The sequence below is a fragment of the Eutrigla gurnardus genome (genome assembly GCF_963514095.1).
Source record: "Eutrigla gurnardus genome assembly, chromosome: 23".
Taxonomy (NCBI): domain Eukaryota; kingdom Metazoa; phylum Chordata; class Actinopteri; order Perciformes; family Triglidae; genus Eutrigla; species Eutrigla gurnardus.
Window position 1 is genome coordinate 5,552,592 of NC_139934.1, and position 17,211 is coordinate 5,569,802.

At 48.9% G+C, this 17,211-nt stretch overlaps 3 protein-coding genes across 5 annotated transcripts in view; 1 reads left to right on the top strand and 2 right to left on the bottom strand.

The window, feature by feature from the left end:
• Positions 1-1,835: 1,835 nt before the first annotated feature.
• On the bottom strand, positions 1,836-7,916 carry rbm14b (RNA binding motif protein 14b). Of its 3 annotated transcripts, none has more exons than XM_084002963.1 (4): positions 7,843-7,916; positions 6,131-6,483; positions 4,901-5,933; positions 1,836-4,743 (listed from the first exon to the last, which is right to left on the bottom strand). In XM_084002963.1, the coding sequence occupies exons 2-4, from the start codon at positions 6,477-6,479 to the stop codon at positions 4,422-4,424; spliced, it is 1,704 nt and encodes a 567-aa protein (XP_083859089.1). In that variant the 5' UTR covers positions 6,480-6,483; positions 7,843-7,916; the 3' UTR covers positions 1,836-4,421. The 3 variants fall into 3 exon arrangements, with proteins under 3 accessions (XP_083859089.1, XP_083859087.1, XP_083859088.1); XM_084002961.1 differs by having other exon boundaries at positions 4,901-5,954; XM_084002962.1 differs by lacking the exon at positions 7,843-7,916 and adding an exon at positions 7,734-7,757 and having other exon boundaries at positions 4,901-5,954.
• A 320-nt stretch (positions 7,917-8,236) lies between these two features.
• ccs (copper chaperone for superoxide dismutase) lies at positions 8,237-12,292 on the bottom strand. The gene is made up of 8 exons (XM_084002809.1): positions 12,149-12,292; positions 11,789-11,861; positions 11,149-11,286; positions 10,216-10,390; positions 9,955-10,015; positions 9,714-9,791; positions 9,488-9,591; positions 8,237-8,939 (listed from the first exon to the last, which is right to left on the bottom strand). Exons 1-8 carry the CDS (start codon positions 12,281-12,283, stop codon positions 8,780-8,782), a joined length of 924 nt encoding a protein of 307 aa, XP_083858935.1. The 5' UTR covers positions 12,284-12,292; the 3' UTR covers positions 8,237-8,779.
• Positions 12,293-16,707: 4,415 nt separating this feature from the next.
• The window catches only part of gal3st3 (galactose-3-O-sulfotransferase 3), a 21,809-nt gene continuing 21,305 nt past the window's right edge, over positions 16,708-17,211 (top strand). The window contains exon 1 of the mRNA XM_084002848.1: positions 16,708-16,871. The gene's annotated coding sequence lies outside the window, so the exon portion shown is untranslated. The remainder of the gene's footprint in view (positions 16,872-17,211) is intronic.

Sequence of the window (17,211 nt, forward strand, 5' to 3'; positions counted from 1 at the left end):
AGTCAGAGCAGGGAGGGGAGGTTTAAGAGACGCCAGGCTGCATTCACCCAAGCACGGGAAGCCCAGACTCACAAGAAGCACCTGAAGAAGCCTTTTAGTGAGGAGGAGGAGGAGGCCGGGAGGAAGAACCGGAGCACAACGCGCCCTGATCATGGAGGCCGGGAAAGGAGTCCCCCCTTTTATCCACTTATTAGAAATCTGCATCGTTTCAGGGACATTTTAATTATTATTTTTAAAGGCTTAGTTGTATTGTTGTTGCTTTTTTCATCTTGGGAGCATAAATGTGGTTTTGGTAAAATTCTACAGGTCGAAGCTGCATCATCAGGCTTCACTAACGATATAAAACATCCAGCATAAAGGCTGCGTTTGTTGTTTCCTATTGTGGCAATCATTAAAAGGGTCCTCCAAGATCAGGAAAGGAGGTTAGGGAGCAGCTTTAGACGGAGGATCCTCCCACTACGCCCTCTTGACTCGCAGCTGTCGGCGTAACTCATGTGACATAGTGAAGTGAATCTCAGCACATGGACATCTTAACAGGTAGAACATGAACAGAAAAAAAAACACATACAAGTCACTCGGAGCACATACCCAGCCAGTCCAGCTGATCCCGGGATGGGGAAGCCGCCGAACCAGAAAAGTCCTATAGGAACCCTGAGATGGAGAATCTACAGGTGAGACTCGCCTCATACCTAGGCCTGTATCTTATAGGACGTTTCTGATTGGCACACAGGCTGTGAGGGACCCAGAAGGTGAATATTTCAGGTTATCATTTAATGTTATGGAGTTCTTTTTGGGAAAAAAGTTTTAAGATCCCGCCCACAGCCGTGTGGAGCGAACCCAGCATTTCAGTTCACAGTTTGAGCAAAAGCGACTTGTCCCGACATGGAAGTGTCTCTGTGTCATGTGACTGAGTCCGGCGGCGGGCCACCACACACACACACTGTCCGTTGGCACGCCCGGCGGCGGGAGGGAGGGGGGGGTGGCTCTACGGCAACAGAGGGAGGCGTGGGGGAGGTCGGGTCAGGTGTGTGTGCTTCTGGGGGAGTCCGAAGCCAGAGCCACGAACCCAGATCCAAGGTGGCGGCGGCGGTGGCGGCGGGGGAAAAAGCGCTGTGTGTGTGTGTGAACGGCGGAGAAGAGAGGCGCATAGGGACAGTAGAGGGAGGGAGGGAGGGAGGAGGGGAGGGAAGGGGGTGAGGGCGGCGAATACGGCGGTGGAGAGGAGTTGACTAGCGGGCAGGGGGAGGAGGGGAGAGTGTGTCCGCATGTACCAAGCCTCAACACACACACACACACACACACACACACACACACACACACACACACACACACACACACACACACACACACACACACACACACACACACACACACACACACACACACACACCTTATTCACTATTCAGACAGTCGCCTCGGATGCTGATGCGAGACAGGACTCTTGTGGAAGGGGACCCCACCCCACCAATGGCAGAGGAGTAGTTACGGAGTGGGAATAGGGGGGAGGGGGGGGAGGTGATGGCGGAGGAGAGGAGGGGGGGGGGGGGGGGGGAGGAGTGTTTGGTCAAGGCACAGTCAAAAGGAGGGGCAGCAGGTGGGGGAGAGGAGAGGTCAGTGCTTTCGTTTCGTTTCGTTTGGTTCATTTACCTTGGTGCTGAGGAGAGAGACAACAAGTTCCCGCTGCGTCGGTGGCGTCGCGCTAAAAGTCGTCCCCGTGGCTCACGCCGCCACCCTCACGCACGGCTGCACGCTGGCCGTCCCAGGTGGCCCGGTGACCTATTTCAGTTGAGATAGTTAGTTCAGAGCTGGAACTGTCGCGGGGATGGTTTTTGTTGTTTTTGTGTGTGTGTTTTGTTTTTTTTTTGTCGGCAGAGTTACAGATTATCACACATGCAGGTCTGACAGTAGAGTGGACACAGAGACACACGGAGGGGGGAGGGAGGGGGGATTTGGTGCAGCGGGGAGAGACCAGACCAGACCAGACCAGACGCACACCCATCAACCCCAGAAACAGGACTGCTCCACAGATCAAAATGCACCCAGGCCATTCTATCTGTGTGCCTCTCCCCAGCTCTCGACGTGATGCCACGCTTCGGATCATCTCTCTGGATGAAAGTCAATTCAAGCCCAGCCTTTTTTAATTAAATAGTGCTTTTTTGGTGAAGTGCAAACCCCTTTTCCTATAAATTTTGGTTTGCACCCAGAGAGGCTGGAGAGAGAAAGGAGCACCAACCCGCACTTACCCTGACCAAAGAAAGCAAAGCTGGGCCAGCATCTACACCTGTGTGTCGGTTTACACAAGAGAAACAGTGGAGAAGAACAACATAAACAAGAAGGGGAAACGTCCAAACCCTTTGCTTTCTTTTACCACAGTAGTGAGCCAAACATTCTTTATTATAATAATGATTATAGTATACATCTCAATAAAAAGCATGCTGATTTTTAATTTATTGTTTTTTTGTCATTTCCTAAAAAAAGAAAGAAAAAAAAAGGGGGGGGGGGGGCAAAATTAAAGTACTTCTCTAAAAAATACGGTCTCAAACATGGCAAACAAGACATTTCGCAAAACCACATAATTCTACAAAGGATGCAACTGGTGTGTGTTTGTATATACGACACAGAAAGATTACACTGTGAGATGCAAAAGTCACTTGACCACTAAAAACCACAGGGGGGGGGGGGAGATGGGGAGGGGGGGGGGGACAGCGAGGCAGTCAGGTGATCTCAGAGGGTATGCCTGTGTGTGCATCAGACCGCTGTCAAATAGCAGCTGCAAAAAAAACGACAACAAAAAGCCTCAAAGTGATTGTTTTTCGGTGATTTAAGACCCAAATAGATGGAGTTTCACTCACATGTGCTGCAGCCCTACCGGATCCAACGACCCCCGATCGAAACAAGACACTTTTTGCAACCACAATCTGAAGCAGGTCTGGTAATTGGAAAAAACAAATTGGAAGACACGCCCCCATCTCTCGCTTCGTTGGTGCTATCACGGCCGTTTTCCTGCTTAAAACCGGCGGCTAATTGTGAAAACCGCGAGGCTCAGTTTGTGGCTTTAAAAAGAAAACTGGTTGATATGAAATGAATCTTGTTCAGGAGTGAAAGTGCACGAGAAAGCTTCACCGCCCGCGGGGCTCCTGTTTCCCCCCTCCCTCCCTCTTCAAATTATTAAAAAAAGCACTTAAAATAGGAGATCCCTCCACGTAATGCACTTCACTCAAAGCTTATAGGCACATAACTGAGCTTGTCACATATGATTCCTAACAGGATGAAGATCCTTTTGTAAACAGCTCATTCAGTAGTCACACGGGGTAATTTCCTTTTTTTTTTCTTCCACATTTACAGTTCATTACCCCAAGGTTGACTTGTAGTCCATGTAAACTACACTAAAAAAACAAACAGAAACGCATACACTTCTCTTTTATAAAGGCCTCTGGGACATGTAGGAGGACTTAATACAGAGTTATCTACAAAAGTGGGTGAAATCTGGTTGAAAACCGCAGACCCTTTACAAGGAGCAGGGGCTAAACTGGCTGGGAAGCGTGGAATAGAATAGGCTCAACACTGAAAATGTACTGTCAGAGGTAGGCAGCTGTAGTTAGAGAGAGAAAGAGAGGTGAAGCCGTGTCTTCCAGTTGTGGTTAAAGTAGAGGAGGGGGAGGGGGGGGTCAAGGAGAGATCCAAACATACATTACAGTACGCATTATGTGTGCTTTACGTGTTTTGTTTTGTTTTTTTCCTGCAAGGCGCAGTCGAAGCTGCCGCGTTTGTGCGCTGCAAGGTCAGGAGCCCGCTCTCGTTCACACGGACGACATCCACATCACATTCAAGACAAACGCCCCCCCCTCCCCCCCCAATAAAAACACAACCTTGGTTCCATTGGACACAATGCAGCCTCCACACCATGTGTGTTAATCTGACTCCCCCATAACTCTCCAACATAAGGCAAAACAGGTTTTCAAATTAGCTGCCCTGACTGATCATCTCGGCCCGGAGGAGGAGGGCTGATATTTTATCGGCCGGAGAAAAATCATAACTGGGATGCGGGGATAAAGGCATGTGAAACGACTGACCAGGAGGGGGGGGGGCTGTCTAATACTGGCACAAGTGTGAGACTGGCACGATTTAAAAAAATAAGTAAAACTGAGAAGCATGAAGAATGCCCGTACGACAGATGAGAGCCTCCCTTTCACGGCTGCACTGTGTGTGCAAACAGGACCAAGGTGAGCTGGCCGAGTCCCTCATAAAGCAGGTTAATAAACCACGGAGCCCCCAGATTCAAACCCACACACACACACTCTCACACACACACACACAAACAACTGCTGTAAGGTGGTCACGTTTGGGTTGGGAGAGGAGATGAGGGTGGGGGGGTTCAGGGTGAAAAGGGAAGGGAGGGGTGGGCAGAGAGTTGTGTGCGACTATCGGAAGGGGGGCTCAGGCGTGTGAAGGGAGAGTTCGGGGCGGCGGAGGATGGCCTCCTTGCGCGTGGGCGGCGGCAACGGCGGCTCATACACCCTTGGCGCGGCCATGGCGGCTGCCACTGCCGCGGCGTTGGGGACCACTGGCCTGAGGGCGTCCAGCGCGGCGACCGACTGGGCGGACATCGCGGAGACCGTCGGGACCGCCGACACGGCCGACACTCCCGGCATGCCGGGGATGGCCGCCACGGCGTTGGGCGGCGGGTAGGCGTACTGGAACTGGGGGTACTGCTGGAGCTGCTGGTAGTACTCGGCGTAGTACCTACGAGGAGGAAGGAGGGGAGGGTTAAGGAGGGGAGGAGGAGGAGGATGGGCGACACAGCGGGGATAACAAGAGTGGTAAAGTGAAAAAGAAGCACAGGAAATGCCGGAAAGCATGAATCAACCCCGAGGTAAACAGCTGAATGTTGGCGTCCTACCTGGCCATCGGGTCCTCCGCGGCCTCGGCCTCTTCTGCCGCTCGGCCAGCCGGCGTGGGGAGCAGGGGTCGCCGCGGTTTGGCCCGCTGGTACATGAACGGCTTCATCACGGGGTCGGGGAGCAGTGACCTCCGTAGGGGACTGCGGTCTCTCTCGCCAGACTTTGCCGCGGCCGCCGCCGCTGCGGCCGCAACCGTCTGCTGGTCCGCCATGACCTGCTGGCCCTGGACAAAGTAATGCGCCTGTCTGGCCGCCTCAAAGATGGCTGTCGCGGGGTCCGCCGCTCCCATGGTGCTTATGTGAGCGTAGGCTGGCGTGTGGGCGCCGTAAATAGCCGGAGCCATGGTGTAGGCGGGGTTGACCGCGGCCGCCGCCGTTGGCATTTCTAATCCGTGAGCCGCCAGGTAGACGTGAGAGTTGGCCATGGCCGGGGTGTAAACTTGAGGCGAGTAGGCGGCGGCAGCTGCAGCTGCGGCGGCGGCCGCCGGCGTCGCGGCCATCTGGCCGTAGATGTTGGGCGCCATGGAGCTGTACATTTGGGTGGCGCCGGATGTGAGAGCCGCCTGATTGGCCACTGTTCCGTAAAGCTGACTGGCGACGTTGGCGCCGTACACCTGGCTGGCGAGAGCGCCGTACACCGCCGGGTTGACGGGGTTCCCGTCGGTGCGCGTCCCCGTGGTGATCCCGGTGAGGGCGGCGTACGTGGGGTCGAAGGTGGAGGTGTTGTAGACTGAATTGTGCACGCTCTGTTGCACCTGCAGGGGCAGGCCGGCGGCTGCAGCGGCGGCGGCGGCCAGGACCGCCGCCTGACTCTGGTACTGCTCCAGAGACGGCTTCCCCACGGGGCACTCCCCGGCGTAGTGGCCCTGCTTCCCACAGTTCACACAGGGGATCTTCCCCGTCGGCGCCTGCTTGCTGGGCTGGACCTTGGACAGCTCCACGGACAGGGGGCGGCCCTTAAACGAGGTGCCGTGCAGGGCCTCGATGGCCTGGAGCGCGTCCTCCTTGTTTTCCATGTGGACAAAGGCATAGCCTGCGGAAGAGGAATGCCTGGCTGTCATTGAGCGCAGGGACAACAGTTAGGATCACAGTGGCATCGCCACAGGCACTTACTTATTACTTCTACAGAGAATTCACATCGCTAACAAGGACGGGGGCGTTTCATGATAACCAACGTTAATCTCTTAGCAACTCAACAATAATAAAACGTAGCCATTGTTCTCCGCTCACCTTTGACTTTATCACACTCCAGGACCTTCCCGAACGTCTGGAACAGCTGCTGGAGGTCCTCGGTGGTGCACATGCCGCTCAGGTTGCCCACAAACACCTTGGTGGAGTGCAGCGGCCTCCCCCTCGACTCCTCCACCACCAGGTTGCGCCCGCGAAACTCCCGCCCGTTGAGCTCCCGGATGGCCCGCTCGGCGGCGCCCTCTCCCTGCAGGTGGACGAAGGCGAACTGCCGCAGCACGCTGCAGCTGACCACCTGGCCGTAGGGCTCGAAGATGGCCGACAGCTCCTCCTGGGTGGTGTCCAACGCCAGGTTGCCCACGAAGAGCTTCACTGTCTGGCTCTTGTCCATGGCGCTGCAGGGGGGAGGGGGGAGAATTTGATGTGCTTTGACTGTGGTCAGACAACAACTACTAAAGTGTGAGGAGGAGGGGGAAGTAGTGGAGTGTAATTATCTGAATGAAGGGCTGACTGAGCTTCTTTTTCAGGGCTTAAAAACATCTGCGAGGGAGGGCCAAGCTGCAAACAAACGCTCCATTTATCCAGAGATAAGACACACATAACACGCGTAATAAACTAATTAATCTGATCTTGATAAAGAAGCTCGGTGCATGAGTGAGCGGGGCAGATTGACATTCAAATAGCAGACCTCACATTTTGCCTGAGAGCTGAGGTCAGATTATGTAAAACACAGCCGGGTTTCCCCATTCAGGAATAAAGCAAAGAGGACACAAAGTCCCCAGAATTAAAGCTTTCATGGAGGAGAAGGTAGATTTCATTAGGACTCCTGCTTGAGAGGAGGGGGGGGGGGGGGCTGTAATTACCCATAAAGCTATGAGTCACACAGGAGGAAGCCAGAAAAGGAGCTTTTTTACAACCAGCACCTCCATGTCAGACAATCACAGTCAACTTTCCTCGTTACCCACATGTTGGGGGAACACTCTCCCTCCTCATGAACAACCTTCACGGCTGTAAATCAAAAGGGCAAAGCCGAACTTGACACCAGGCACTGACACGTCTATTTTTCGGTTTCGCCCTCCAGTCAGCTGCTCCTCTGCTCAACTTCACCTCCTTCTGATTCTTCTAGAAAGAGTGTTTTCTAGCGGCCTGCTCCGTGTTGAGGGTTGCATATGGCTGCAGCATTAGCTGCCGGGGTTCATGTGAGGCATAACAAGAGGAGGGAGAAGGAGGGGGGGGTCTGGTTTTCTGATGACGCAGCACGACGCTGAGTCAACACACTTTCACGGCTCGTAAAAAAATATGTTTAAAAAGCGACTAAAAATGAGAATAAAAGACACAAACGTGTCGCCTTCGTGTAAACAAACGATGCTAGTCGGGTCGAAGCACAAAACCACAACACGGCGAAACACGGTACTATGTGTGTGTACTCTGAAATACATTAGAAACACACATACACATGTATATATGTACACAATAGCTTCCGCTGCTGTTCCGGAGCGGGGGAAGGATACATTGTAGCAGCGGACATGTTTGTTTCCCACACAGGAACGATACAGTGTATCCGCCGAGGGATTCGTGTGCAAACAACGCGGTTTACGTCGCGGAATTCAAAAGTAAAAACACACACCACAGCTTTAAAACCCACCGGAATCAATAACCTCCCACGTGGATGCAATGAGGATAATACCGCAGGAGAAAAGACAGCGTTAAATATGTATTTCTTTTTTTCAAAAAAAGAGGATCTACCATCTTACCTAGGCGGTGCTGTGTTTCAAAATGGTAGCGCCTGCTTCCGTTTGCATGTCGGGCATTCTGCTGGAGAGGCTGCAGAGGGGGGAGGAAGGGGGGAGGGAGGGGGAGGAGGAGGGGGCTGCTGCTGCACAGGGAGGATGCTGAATCCTCGCGCACATGACGCCTGTTTAATCCACCAGAGAGGAAGAAGAAAAGGCAGCCTCAGAACCGCAGGGTTCCCCTCCCAGAACAAGGGAGTTCCATCAGAGAGCTCATTATGTGCCGTGGAGGAATAATAATCATATATATATACATATATATGACAAAGATTCACACCAAACAAAACAAAAAGTCATTTATCAAGCAGCTTTTCACTGTAAAATTATTATTTTAATAATTGTCAGACACACAAAAAAATACTTAAATATTTGATCCTTTTATAGACTTCATCATTAACAAAAAGAAAGGACACAATAATATGAACAAACCGGCGGTGCGTTCACTTCCCCCGGGACAGGAATGGAAAAATGAGACGAGACGGATGCTCTATTTGGACAATCAATGCAAAACGTGTTGCAGCGCTCTCAACCAGTGTACGTTATAGTTATGATATGTGACGAGAGAAAGATAACGGAGAAGTTCAGGCGAATGAAGGGAAATGCACGGCTTTGTGGTATTCCACGCCCTAAATATTAGCATTTATTTGCACATCAGCTGTCGGACTTGTTAAACAAACAGTATTAACAGACATCCCGCTGATGAAAAGGTGACTTTCACAAAGTCCCACTTTTAATCTGCTTTAGTGCGGTTCAAATCCTCCTATTTTATTTTACATCACAGTGGAAAAAAATTCAAGAAAATAAGGCAATTTGTTTGTTTTTGGTCGTCCAGCTGTGTGGAAGCGTCGTCCTCCAGCTTCAGTGTTCTGTTCAATCTGCAGACAAGGGATGGCGTTTGTGTTCAGAGGTGTGCTGCCGGGACCTCCGCGTCGGCCTTGCTGCGACCTTTCCCCGCGACGGGCCGGTCTCTCTCCTCCCACAGCGTCACGCCGTCACAGGCACAAATCTGTTTGGGGTTTTGGAAAAGACCTGCCGACCTGGCGATGATCCCGCAGGCTAGTCTGCAGAGACGGGAGAGACACGGCGTGGGAATCATTTACTACTCGGATGGCTCGGGGATAATAGTTTGGCAAAACAACTCAAGGTCCATTCGTCGTTTTATTAACTTTTAATTGTAGCCATTCACACTTTGATGGTAGCAGAAGAATCTTTAAATGGGAACGATTGCATCACTGACAGTAAAGGGCTGCTGAGAGTTTAATACGGATTTTAAATACAGATTTATGACAAAATTTATTTCCCAAAGTCAATATTAAACATTTCAAAATTCACATTTTAATCCACATCCTTTACGGGGGAACGTGGGAGCTGCTTCTTGTCTTTTTCAACAGGAAATAGAAAAGATTTTGTAAAAAAAAAGTACTTTCTGTGGAAAATAGTGACCATGATTTCTTTCTACAAGGGACACATTATTCACATTATTTAAAAAATTCTTTGTGATGTTCCTTACGTCCCAATTACTTAAAATTAAACTTGTAAAAAATGTTAACATTAAAACCGTATTTGTTCCTTTTCTTCCAGATTAATGCGCTCCATAATAATAACCCACCTTTCCCCAGAGTTCCCAGTCTGCTTGGAGAGAGGGTGACCTCCTCGACCCAGGTCGTCCTCGCCTGCGTCCACCACCAGCGATCGGCCAATCACGTCCCAGACCTGCAGCGTGGGCGCGGAGAAGAAACCGTATACATCCTCAAGAGTATCTTTGTTGTCGTGGAAATCAGACTATTTATAGTCTCCTTCCTCCCAGCAGCCAAATATGTCTGTGTGAGCGTTACCTTCAGCTGACTGTCCTCCTGTCTGAACGAGGCTCTGCCGTCTGCTCCGGCAACAACGTTTCCCAGATCGCCCACATGCTGAACGGCAACGACACACAGGGAGGAGAGCAGTAACGCATGAAATCCATCCATCCATCCATTATTTAGGTACTCCTTCAGCAAGGAGCATGCAGGCTCCACAAGTATACCAATTAATGACGAGACAGGAAGTTATTATTATAATGGAGTATCATGGCTGTACCCTTTCAGAGTCCCCTGGAGCGCCGTGTTCTCTTCCAGAGGGGTTATAGTGATCTCCACAGCTGGGAACACACAAGGATTTTAGTCTAATTAAATAGAAGAGCAAGAAAACGTTCAAAAGTGAAGCCAATGCAGAAGAGCATTAAATGTGCAGTATTTCTTATGGCCAGCAGGGGGCAAAAAAGAAGTCAGATGGTCCCATGAAGACAAAAGGAGTCCGTTTCTGAGTCAAATAGACCATAAAGCAGGGGATGCTGCCTACCTGAAGCAGTCCTGTGTGAGGTCCCCCAGGGTGTGGACGTGGAGGCCGTGGGATCCGGGCTCCAGTCCATCAATGGTCCCGTCGATCAAGCATCGCTCCTGGGACAGCTGCAGGAAACGCACCACCCCCTGGACCTTCCCCACACCAGCCAGCATGGCCACGGCTGAACCCAGGTCTGCCGTAAAAAGATAAAATACAAATGTTAACGCCCGTCACCTCGTTCACACGTCCTCACATCTGATCCGGATCGGGTTTAGAATAAATGGAACAGGAATGCATTGAAAATGGGATCTCGAGCCTCGGAACATGTGATGTTTCTCAGCTCACATTTTATTTCATCTGAGGGAAAAGCGTGACGTAAAAAATCCTTGGCCCGTGACCAACTGTGTGTGAGAGGTTAGCTGCACTAAAACGCTGACTTGGCACATTCACACTACACCCAGATATCAGGTCGCCCATGTTCCACCACCTCGGAGTGATCGGGTCACGGCGGACGCTGAATATGTTTGGAGCTTCCCCTCCTCGTGCTGGGTTCATCCCCGCCGTGTTTTATTGATGCCTTTATTGAGTCGCGCTGATCAAAGTCTGAATTATCGAGCGACTTTTAGAAAATCACCTCACGTGTTAAAGTTTCACAAGGATGAAGACAAGTTTGGGTGAGAGACGATTAATGTAAACTTTATGTTTGATCACAAGAAAACTCTGAAACACACACACACACACACACTGTTTAGGCTTGAATATTTGTAATCTTTTCCATTTAACAAAAAGAAAAATACAAAGTCTTAAGTAATTATCTGATTTTCTTTTTAATATTCTATTTTCAAATGAAATTATAGAGAAAAATCGCTGATTAAAAAAACAAAATTTTCAAATGATGTTCCCTCAAGGAAAATCGCATTGTCTAAGAAATTTGAAATTAAGGTTTCTCACCTTGCTCTGATCCCCCGATGCCCTTGAGCACGGCCCGGCGTCCGGTGCCCTCGATCAGAGCCTGCACCTCGGTGCTGGTCAGCGCCGACTCCACCAGCACCCGCTCCGTGGCGACGTCGATGCTGACCCACGACACTCCTGCAAACACCATCAGAGGAATCACACGAATGAGGGCTAAAGGACAACAAATGGTCAAATCTCATGCAGAATGAATACTTAGTATTTAGAATACTTAATATTAAGTTTGGTCGGTTTTCTGGTGAAAAAATATGTAAAATTTGCTATTAGTTAATGAAGGAAAGGGAGACAATGTTCACGTCAAACTTATCCTGGCCATAAATAATAGCAATATTATCCCAATAATCATTAAAATATTTTTAAAACATATTTACGTTATATAAAAATATGTTATATATTTTGTTAACATACAAATATTTTGTATCTTATCACAAACAGAGAAAATACGGGATAAAAATACATTTAAAAACAATATATTTATCACATATTTATACCTTATGATTTAAAGAAATGGCTGATAATTATAGGACGATGAAGAAAGGGGGATATAAACTAATTGCTTCACACTAAACAGAACGGACGTTTTACATGTTTATTTTTAAGTTTTACATTAATTTCTTACCAGGGTTTCCTTCCAGCGCAGCTCTGACTTTACCTGCGCAGCTCTCACACGTCATCTGCACCGCAAACTCCAGCTGTTTGTGAGGGGAACACACATGAAACACCCCTAACTAACATTATAACATGTCTTTATAGTGAATAACATGTGGGGTGATTATAACATGTCTTTATAATTAATACCACGGAGGGACTTTATCACGTCGCCGGCCCGTTATCTAACTGCGCAGCAACAGTCACCGTTTTAGCTGTTTTGCTAACAGCAGCTAAATGAGGTTTTGACATTAGTAGTGTTTATTTCGGGTAAAACGACATCGTGACGCATCAAGACGTGAAGCTAAAGTGACCGGAAGTGCCTACGAACCTTGGTCGTTCCCGCAGGCTCCATGTTGTGGCCGCACGTCGCCGTCTGGGCGATGAAAACCGAATTAAACAGCAAACTTCCAGCTTTCAGAGAGGCGGAAGCGAGCCGGCTGCAGCCGCTGAGGGGCGCCGCCATGTTTGTGAGGTCAGAAGGCGGTGGTGATGATGATGACGCACGTTACCGCCATCATGCGGCGACTTGCTGCAACTGCAATGATGTGTCTCAATGAGAAGATGATGCCTTTTTCCCAAAATAAAATAAGATAAAGAAGCAAAAGTAATGTAAAAAGTAAGACAGAAGTATTATTAACAAAATAAATATTTTATATATTATTATATATTCACTCATGACTTAATTTGACTCATTCATTCATGTGTACTATCAATATTTAATATATTTGTATTTGATATGTGTAGTTATGTGAACTCAACCACTCAGTCGATGTCAATTACTATATTTTTAAAATCTTTTTCTTAGAATTATTTATTTAATATCTCTACTGTTACATATCTTATCCATTGTTGCATTATAATATTATATTTTGTAAATGTGGAGATCATTTTTTGTGGTTATAATATATATATTTTTAAGTTTATCATATCTTAATATGTAAAATAAAGAATATAAAAATAGTGATGTAATTTTTTTTTTTAATATTACTAATGGTTTAAAAATAACACGCACATTTTCTTTTTCAACTTATATATAAAAAAAAATAGCCCAAACTTTATATGTGTATAATAAAAATTCTGAGCTTTTGAAAACATTTTTTTTTAAATCAATCTAGCATGTTTTCATGTGGAAACCAACACCTCATAGGCACATAAACCAACCAAATCATGCAGTATACCAATGTAATGTAATGATTAGAAACAACAGATTGCAGCGTTTGGAGGTTATAAGCGGAGATACAGATTGCTTCCGGCCATAGAATATATATGCGATGGCCTCCAGTTCAATTTCATAATGTGTAAAGATTATTGGTCGATCTGCAGATTAAAGCTCCGTGCTCATTATGGGCGAGGCTGCACTAAGCTGATGACTGCGTCTCAGAGGAGGCCAGTGTTTTATCTATACGTCTCTATCATAGCGTCTTCTTTGATAGTGGAGATAAGCCGAAGGAGGTGTGGCGTAAAAAAAAAAAGAAATCTGGGTCACAAGACGACGATTACAGCTTCTCCAACCTCCTCTGACTGAACCGACGGTGAGTTCAGAGAGTACTTCGGCGACGGCCGGCGTGCACGTCCACGTGCACGTGCACTGGTGGACAGTGGGGTCCTGATCCAGAACCGTGTCCGTCATCGGCGTGAAAACAACATGCAAGGGGCCCTTGTTTGACACAGAAGAAAGCCCAAGTGGCGGCTCGGAGAGAACACAGCTCCCTCTGTCTGCGGTGGCTCATTGGCTTTGACCTTTGACCCCTGCGTGCAGTAATATGACCACAGGCTTTAAGAGGGCTGAGCCAGTGTGCACCAGGCTCAAAACACTGCCTTGTGTGTGTGTGTGTGTGTGTGTGTGTGTCTCCGTCTCACACACACATTGTCCACAGCAGCAGCAGCAGTTAATTTATTCGGTACATGAGAAACTGTCTGAAACCTTTCGCTCTCGTGTTGATCCTCCGCTTTCTGTTCAAAGGAGCGGAGGGAGAGCTGCTGTGACACCTGAGCCGGGGGGAGGGGGGGAGGGGGGGAGGGGGGGGGGGTCACTAACACACACACACACACACACACACACACACAAGAGAGAGAGACCACAGACTGAAACCTAATCACGATTCGCAAACTTTGTCCACAGCGGAATCGGAGAGAGGAAGGAAAGTGGGAAAGAAAGGAGAAAGAAGCGATGGAGGAAGAGGAAGGTATGAGGAAGAAAGGAGTGGACAAAGAGGTGTGTGTGTGTGTGTGTGTGTGCTGACAGGAAGTGTTGACACTACCGTTTAGAACAGTAGAGGTATTATCTGTATCGACCCAAATAAACTTGTCAATGTTTTGAGTTTTGGCGCAGGACACGAACAGCGGTCTCCCGGGTGAAAGTCCTGTTGGTTTGACCCATCCGCCACTTGGTCCCCGGCACCCAACGTGGACTATCCCGCTCTCTGCAGCTTCAGGTACAAACATCAAATCATTTAAGACTCATCAGTTATAATCACAAAGAATTCGACTTCTCTAATTAAACAGAAAAGATGCGTTCAGGAACGACAAACACATCCATCCCGTTTCCTCTCGTTTGTTTGCAGATCAGTTTTCTTGTCCTTAATGAACCGCAACAAAAAGTGATCTGCGTGTAAAGAAACTTCGCCTCCTCGCCATGAAAATGAGGTTTGGTTGCTTTAGCTTTGTTGGCGTGCGGCTTTGTGTTGATCCAACAGGCTTTGAAGAGCTTCTATAAGCCCTGATTAGCAATGCACGCTAACGCTATCATCCAAGAATGTCAAAACATGAAAACACAATTTTCACCGAATATTCCAAGGAGAATAAAATACGAAATGTAACAACAAACTGACATATTCCAGAGAGGTTGACAAATAAATATGTATAAAAGCGCCTCACGACCCTGGAGGTGTTCACAGCTCGGCTCGATCCCGACGGGAATCAAACCCGGCACCGTCCACAACCCTCGTGACGCTGAATTATTCAGCTCCTGGGAGGAGGGGGGGGGGGCTGTTAGCGGTGCGAGGGACCCTGCAGAGGTCAGAGTAATGTCACGGCCCAGCCAGAGCTCCCTCCATGTCTGCTGATTGCACTCTGACAGTTCGAATGGAAGATGAAGCCAAGCGTGTCCTGGGGACGCCGTCTGAAACATCCCCTCCTCCTCCTCCTCCTCCTCCTCCTCCTCGCCGCCCACGCCTGCAGGCGTACGGCCATGCTGGTAAAAAAAAGCACGGCCTCACACTTTAGAGCAGAAGACGGGTCTGTAACATGAAAGGGGAAATGAAACACTTTTAAATCATAACCCTGAGTTTCTTCTTTTGCCTGATTCCTGTGGATGAAGTCAATAAAAGTAATTACACTGATTTGTGACTCCTACTCACACACTATCTCCCGTTTTCCCTTTTAAATCAATCACAGGCCGTGACAGGAGTAAAAAAAAAGAAAGAAGAAGAAGCCGCAGGAGAGGAAACAAAAGAATCCATCCAATCAATCAGAAAATAGTCCCTTTAAACATGTATCGCCCATTCAGCAGCAGCGGTGTCACGGATTGTTGCTGACCAGCAAACAAGCGGAAAACAATGAGTTATAATACCCGGGGGGGTGTTGAACAAGCTGTGGACCGAACTCCACCGCTCATCCCGGAGACGATCGATAGGAAGAAGAGACGGCGTTGCCTCATCAAAGTCCTGCCTGAATAATGACCCATATGGAGGAGGCAACGTGCTGCAGCAACCGTTTAATCACACACATCATCACTCAGCTGTCACCATGGTGGAGAACACCTAATTACACAGGGTACAAATATAACATTTTGGATTTAATAGGAGGAAAAAAGCACAATAAGGTCACCGGCGATGAGTCGTCTTTTCTAAGTAGGCTACCGGTGGCTCATTAAGAGTCTCACTGGATCCAAATAAAATGACTTCCAGTACAATAACGTGTTTTACAACTTGAAAGGATGACTGGCTTCGGGGGATGATTTACAGAAAGGCACATAAAAGGGGTCAAATTAATCCAGAAATGTAAATTAGTTACTAATGATATCGGAGCAGATACACAACTTTTCAAATGAGGGGAAGAGAGGAACGACAGGAAGTTTATCAAGTTTCATACATTTCCTCCCTAATATCTCAACCTTAAGTTTCAGTCCTGCAGCTGAGATGACCTGATGACATCACTGAGCTTCTTAATGCAGTCATGCCGGACATCAAGGCTCACATAGAGGAATATTACAATAACGTCCTGTGTTAGAAGAAGGGTGACAATAAAGCATTGTGGGGGAGGAGGAGGGGGGGGGTTCCTGCTTTTGCCTCAGGCCCACTAATCACTTAAATCGCCCCTGGCCTGCTGTGGATTTACATATCAGTTTAACCATCAAGCTTCAGTTCAGATTCAAATTAACTTTATTTACATGCCGGATTCTTTCACGTTAAAAGCAGCAGGACGCAGTAAAGAATGGTAAAGAAGCGCAACGTGAATCGTCGTAACAGCAGCAGCTCACCTGGACGACACAGGTAAATAATATGAGCGTGGCACGTGGGGTATCCGTAATGCGCGCGTGCGCGTGTGTGAGATAGAGAGAGGGGGGGGGGGGGGGCATATGTGCGTGCTGTGTGCGTGCGTGAGCGCGTGCCAAAGCCGAGCCCAGCAGTACCCCCGCATCGCAGGCTCAAACGTGCGCGCATTGGCTGGAGTAGAGAGAGGGAGAGAGAGAGAGAGAGAGAGAGAGGAGAGAGAGAGAGAGAGAGAGAGAGAGCGCGAGAGCGTCTCCCGTTATGTTGCACGAGGAGAGGAGTCGCGAGGAGCCAGACAGCAGATCTGCTGCCTCACTGACTGCGACACCTGAACACTCGGCGAACAGATGAAGGAGAGCCAACTGTAGACGAGGAGGAGGAGGAGGAGGAGGGGGAGAGGAAGATAAAGAGGAGGAGAAGGAGGAGGAGGAGGAGGAAAGCGGGGGCAGGCAGCAGTCAGCCGACCGGCCGGGGACACGGAGCCCGTCCAGCGAGGAGGGAGGGAGGAATCACGCACGACCGCCGCGTCGCCGCGTCCGCAGCTCCGGGATGACAAAGGTGGGTGAGCGCGTGCTTCCCATTGTGTAACATCAGCGTCGCTGCTGTCCTACATGGCGCCTTTAATCCCCGTAGTAAAGTAGTAGAGGACGTGTCTGCTGGGGGGGGAGAGAACCCGGTGTGTGCTGGTTGTTCCTCCCGTGCCGGCGCTCCTCGCTCCGGTTACGCACCGACGGACGCGCCGTTCCCATAACGAGGGGGTTTGTGGTGGATGACACTTTGTCTTCAGGGAAACGTGTGTGTGTGTGTGTGTGTGTGTGTGTGTGTTGTGTGTGTGTGTGTGTGTGCGTGTGTGTGTGTGTGTGTGTGTGTGTGTGTGTGTGTTGTGTGTGTGTGTGTG

Bases quoted from the DNA above. Each gene is read 5' to 3' on its own strand.
- rbm14b (XM_084002961.1), bottom strand. From the start codon at position 6,479: ATGGACAAGAGCCAGACAGTGAAGCTCTTCGTGGGCAACCTGGCGTTG. The intron at 5,955-6,130 runs GTGAGCGGAGAA...GCTCAATGACAG, and splicing joins GGAGTGTGATAAAGTCAAAG to CCAGGCATTCCTCTTCCGCA. The intron at 4,744-4,900 runs GTAGGACGCCAA...TCCTCCTCGTAG, and splicing joins GCGGAGGACCCGATGGCCAG to GTACTACGCCGAGTACTACC.
- ccs (XM_084002809.1), bottom strand. From the start codon at position 12,283: ATGGCGGCGCCCCTCAGCGGCTGCAGCCGGCTCGCTTCCGCCTCTCTG. The intron at 11,862-12,148 runs GTTCGTAGGCAC...CCTCACAAACAG, and splicing joins AGCCTGCGGGAACGACCAAG to CTGGAGTTTGCGGTGCAGAT. The intron at 8,940-9,487 runs GTGGGTTATTAT...CCGTCTCTGCAG, and splicing joins ACTGGGAACTCTGGGGAAAG to ACTAGCCTGCGGGATCATCG.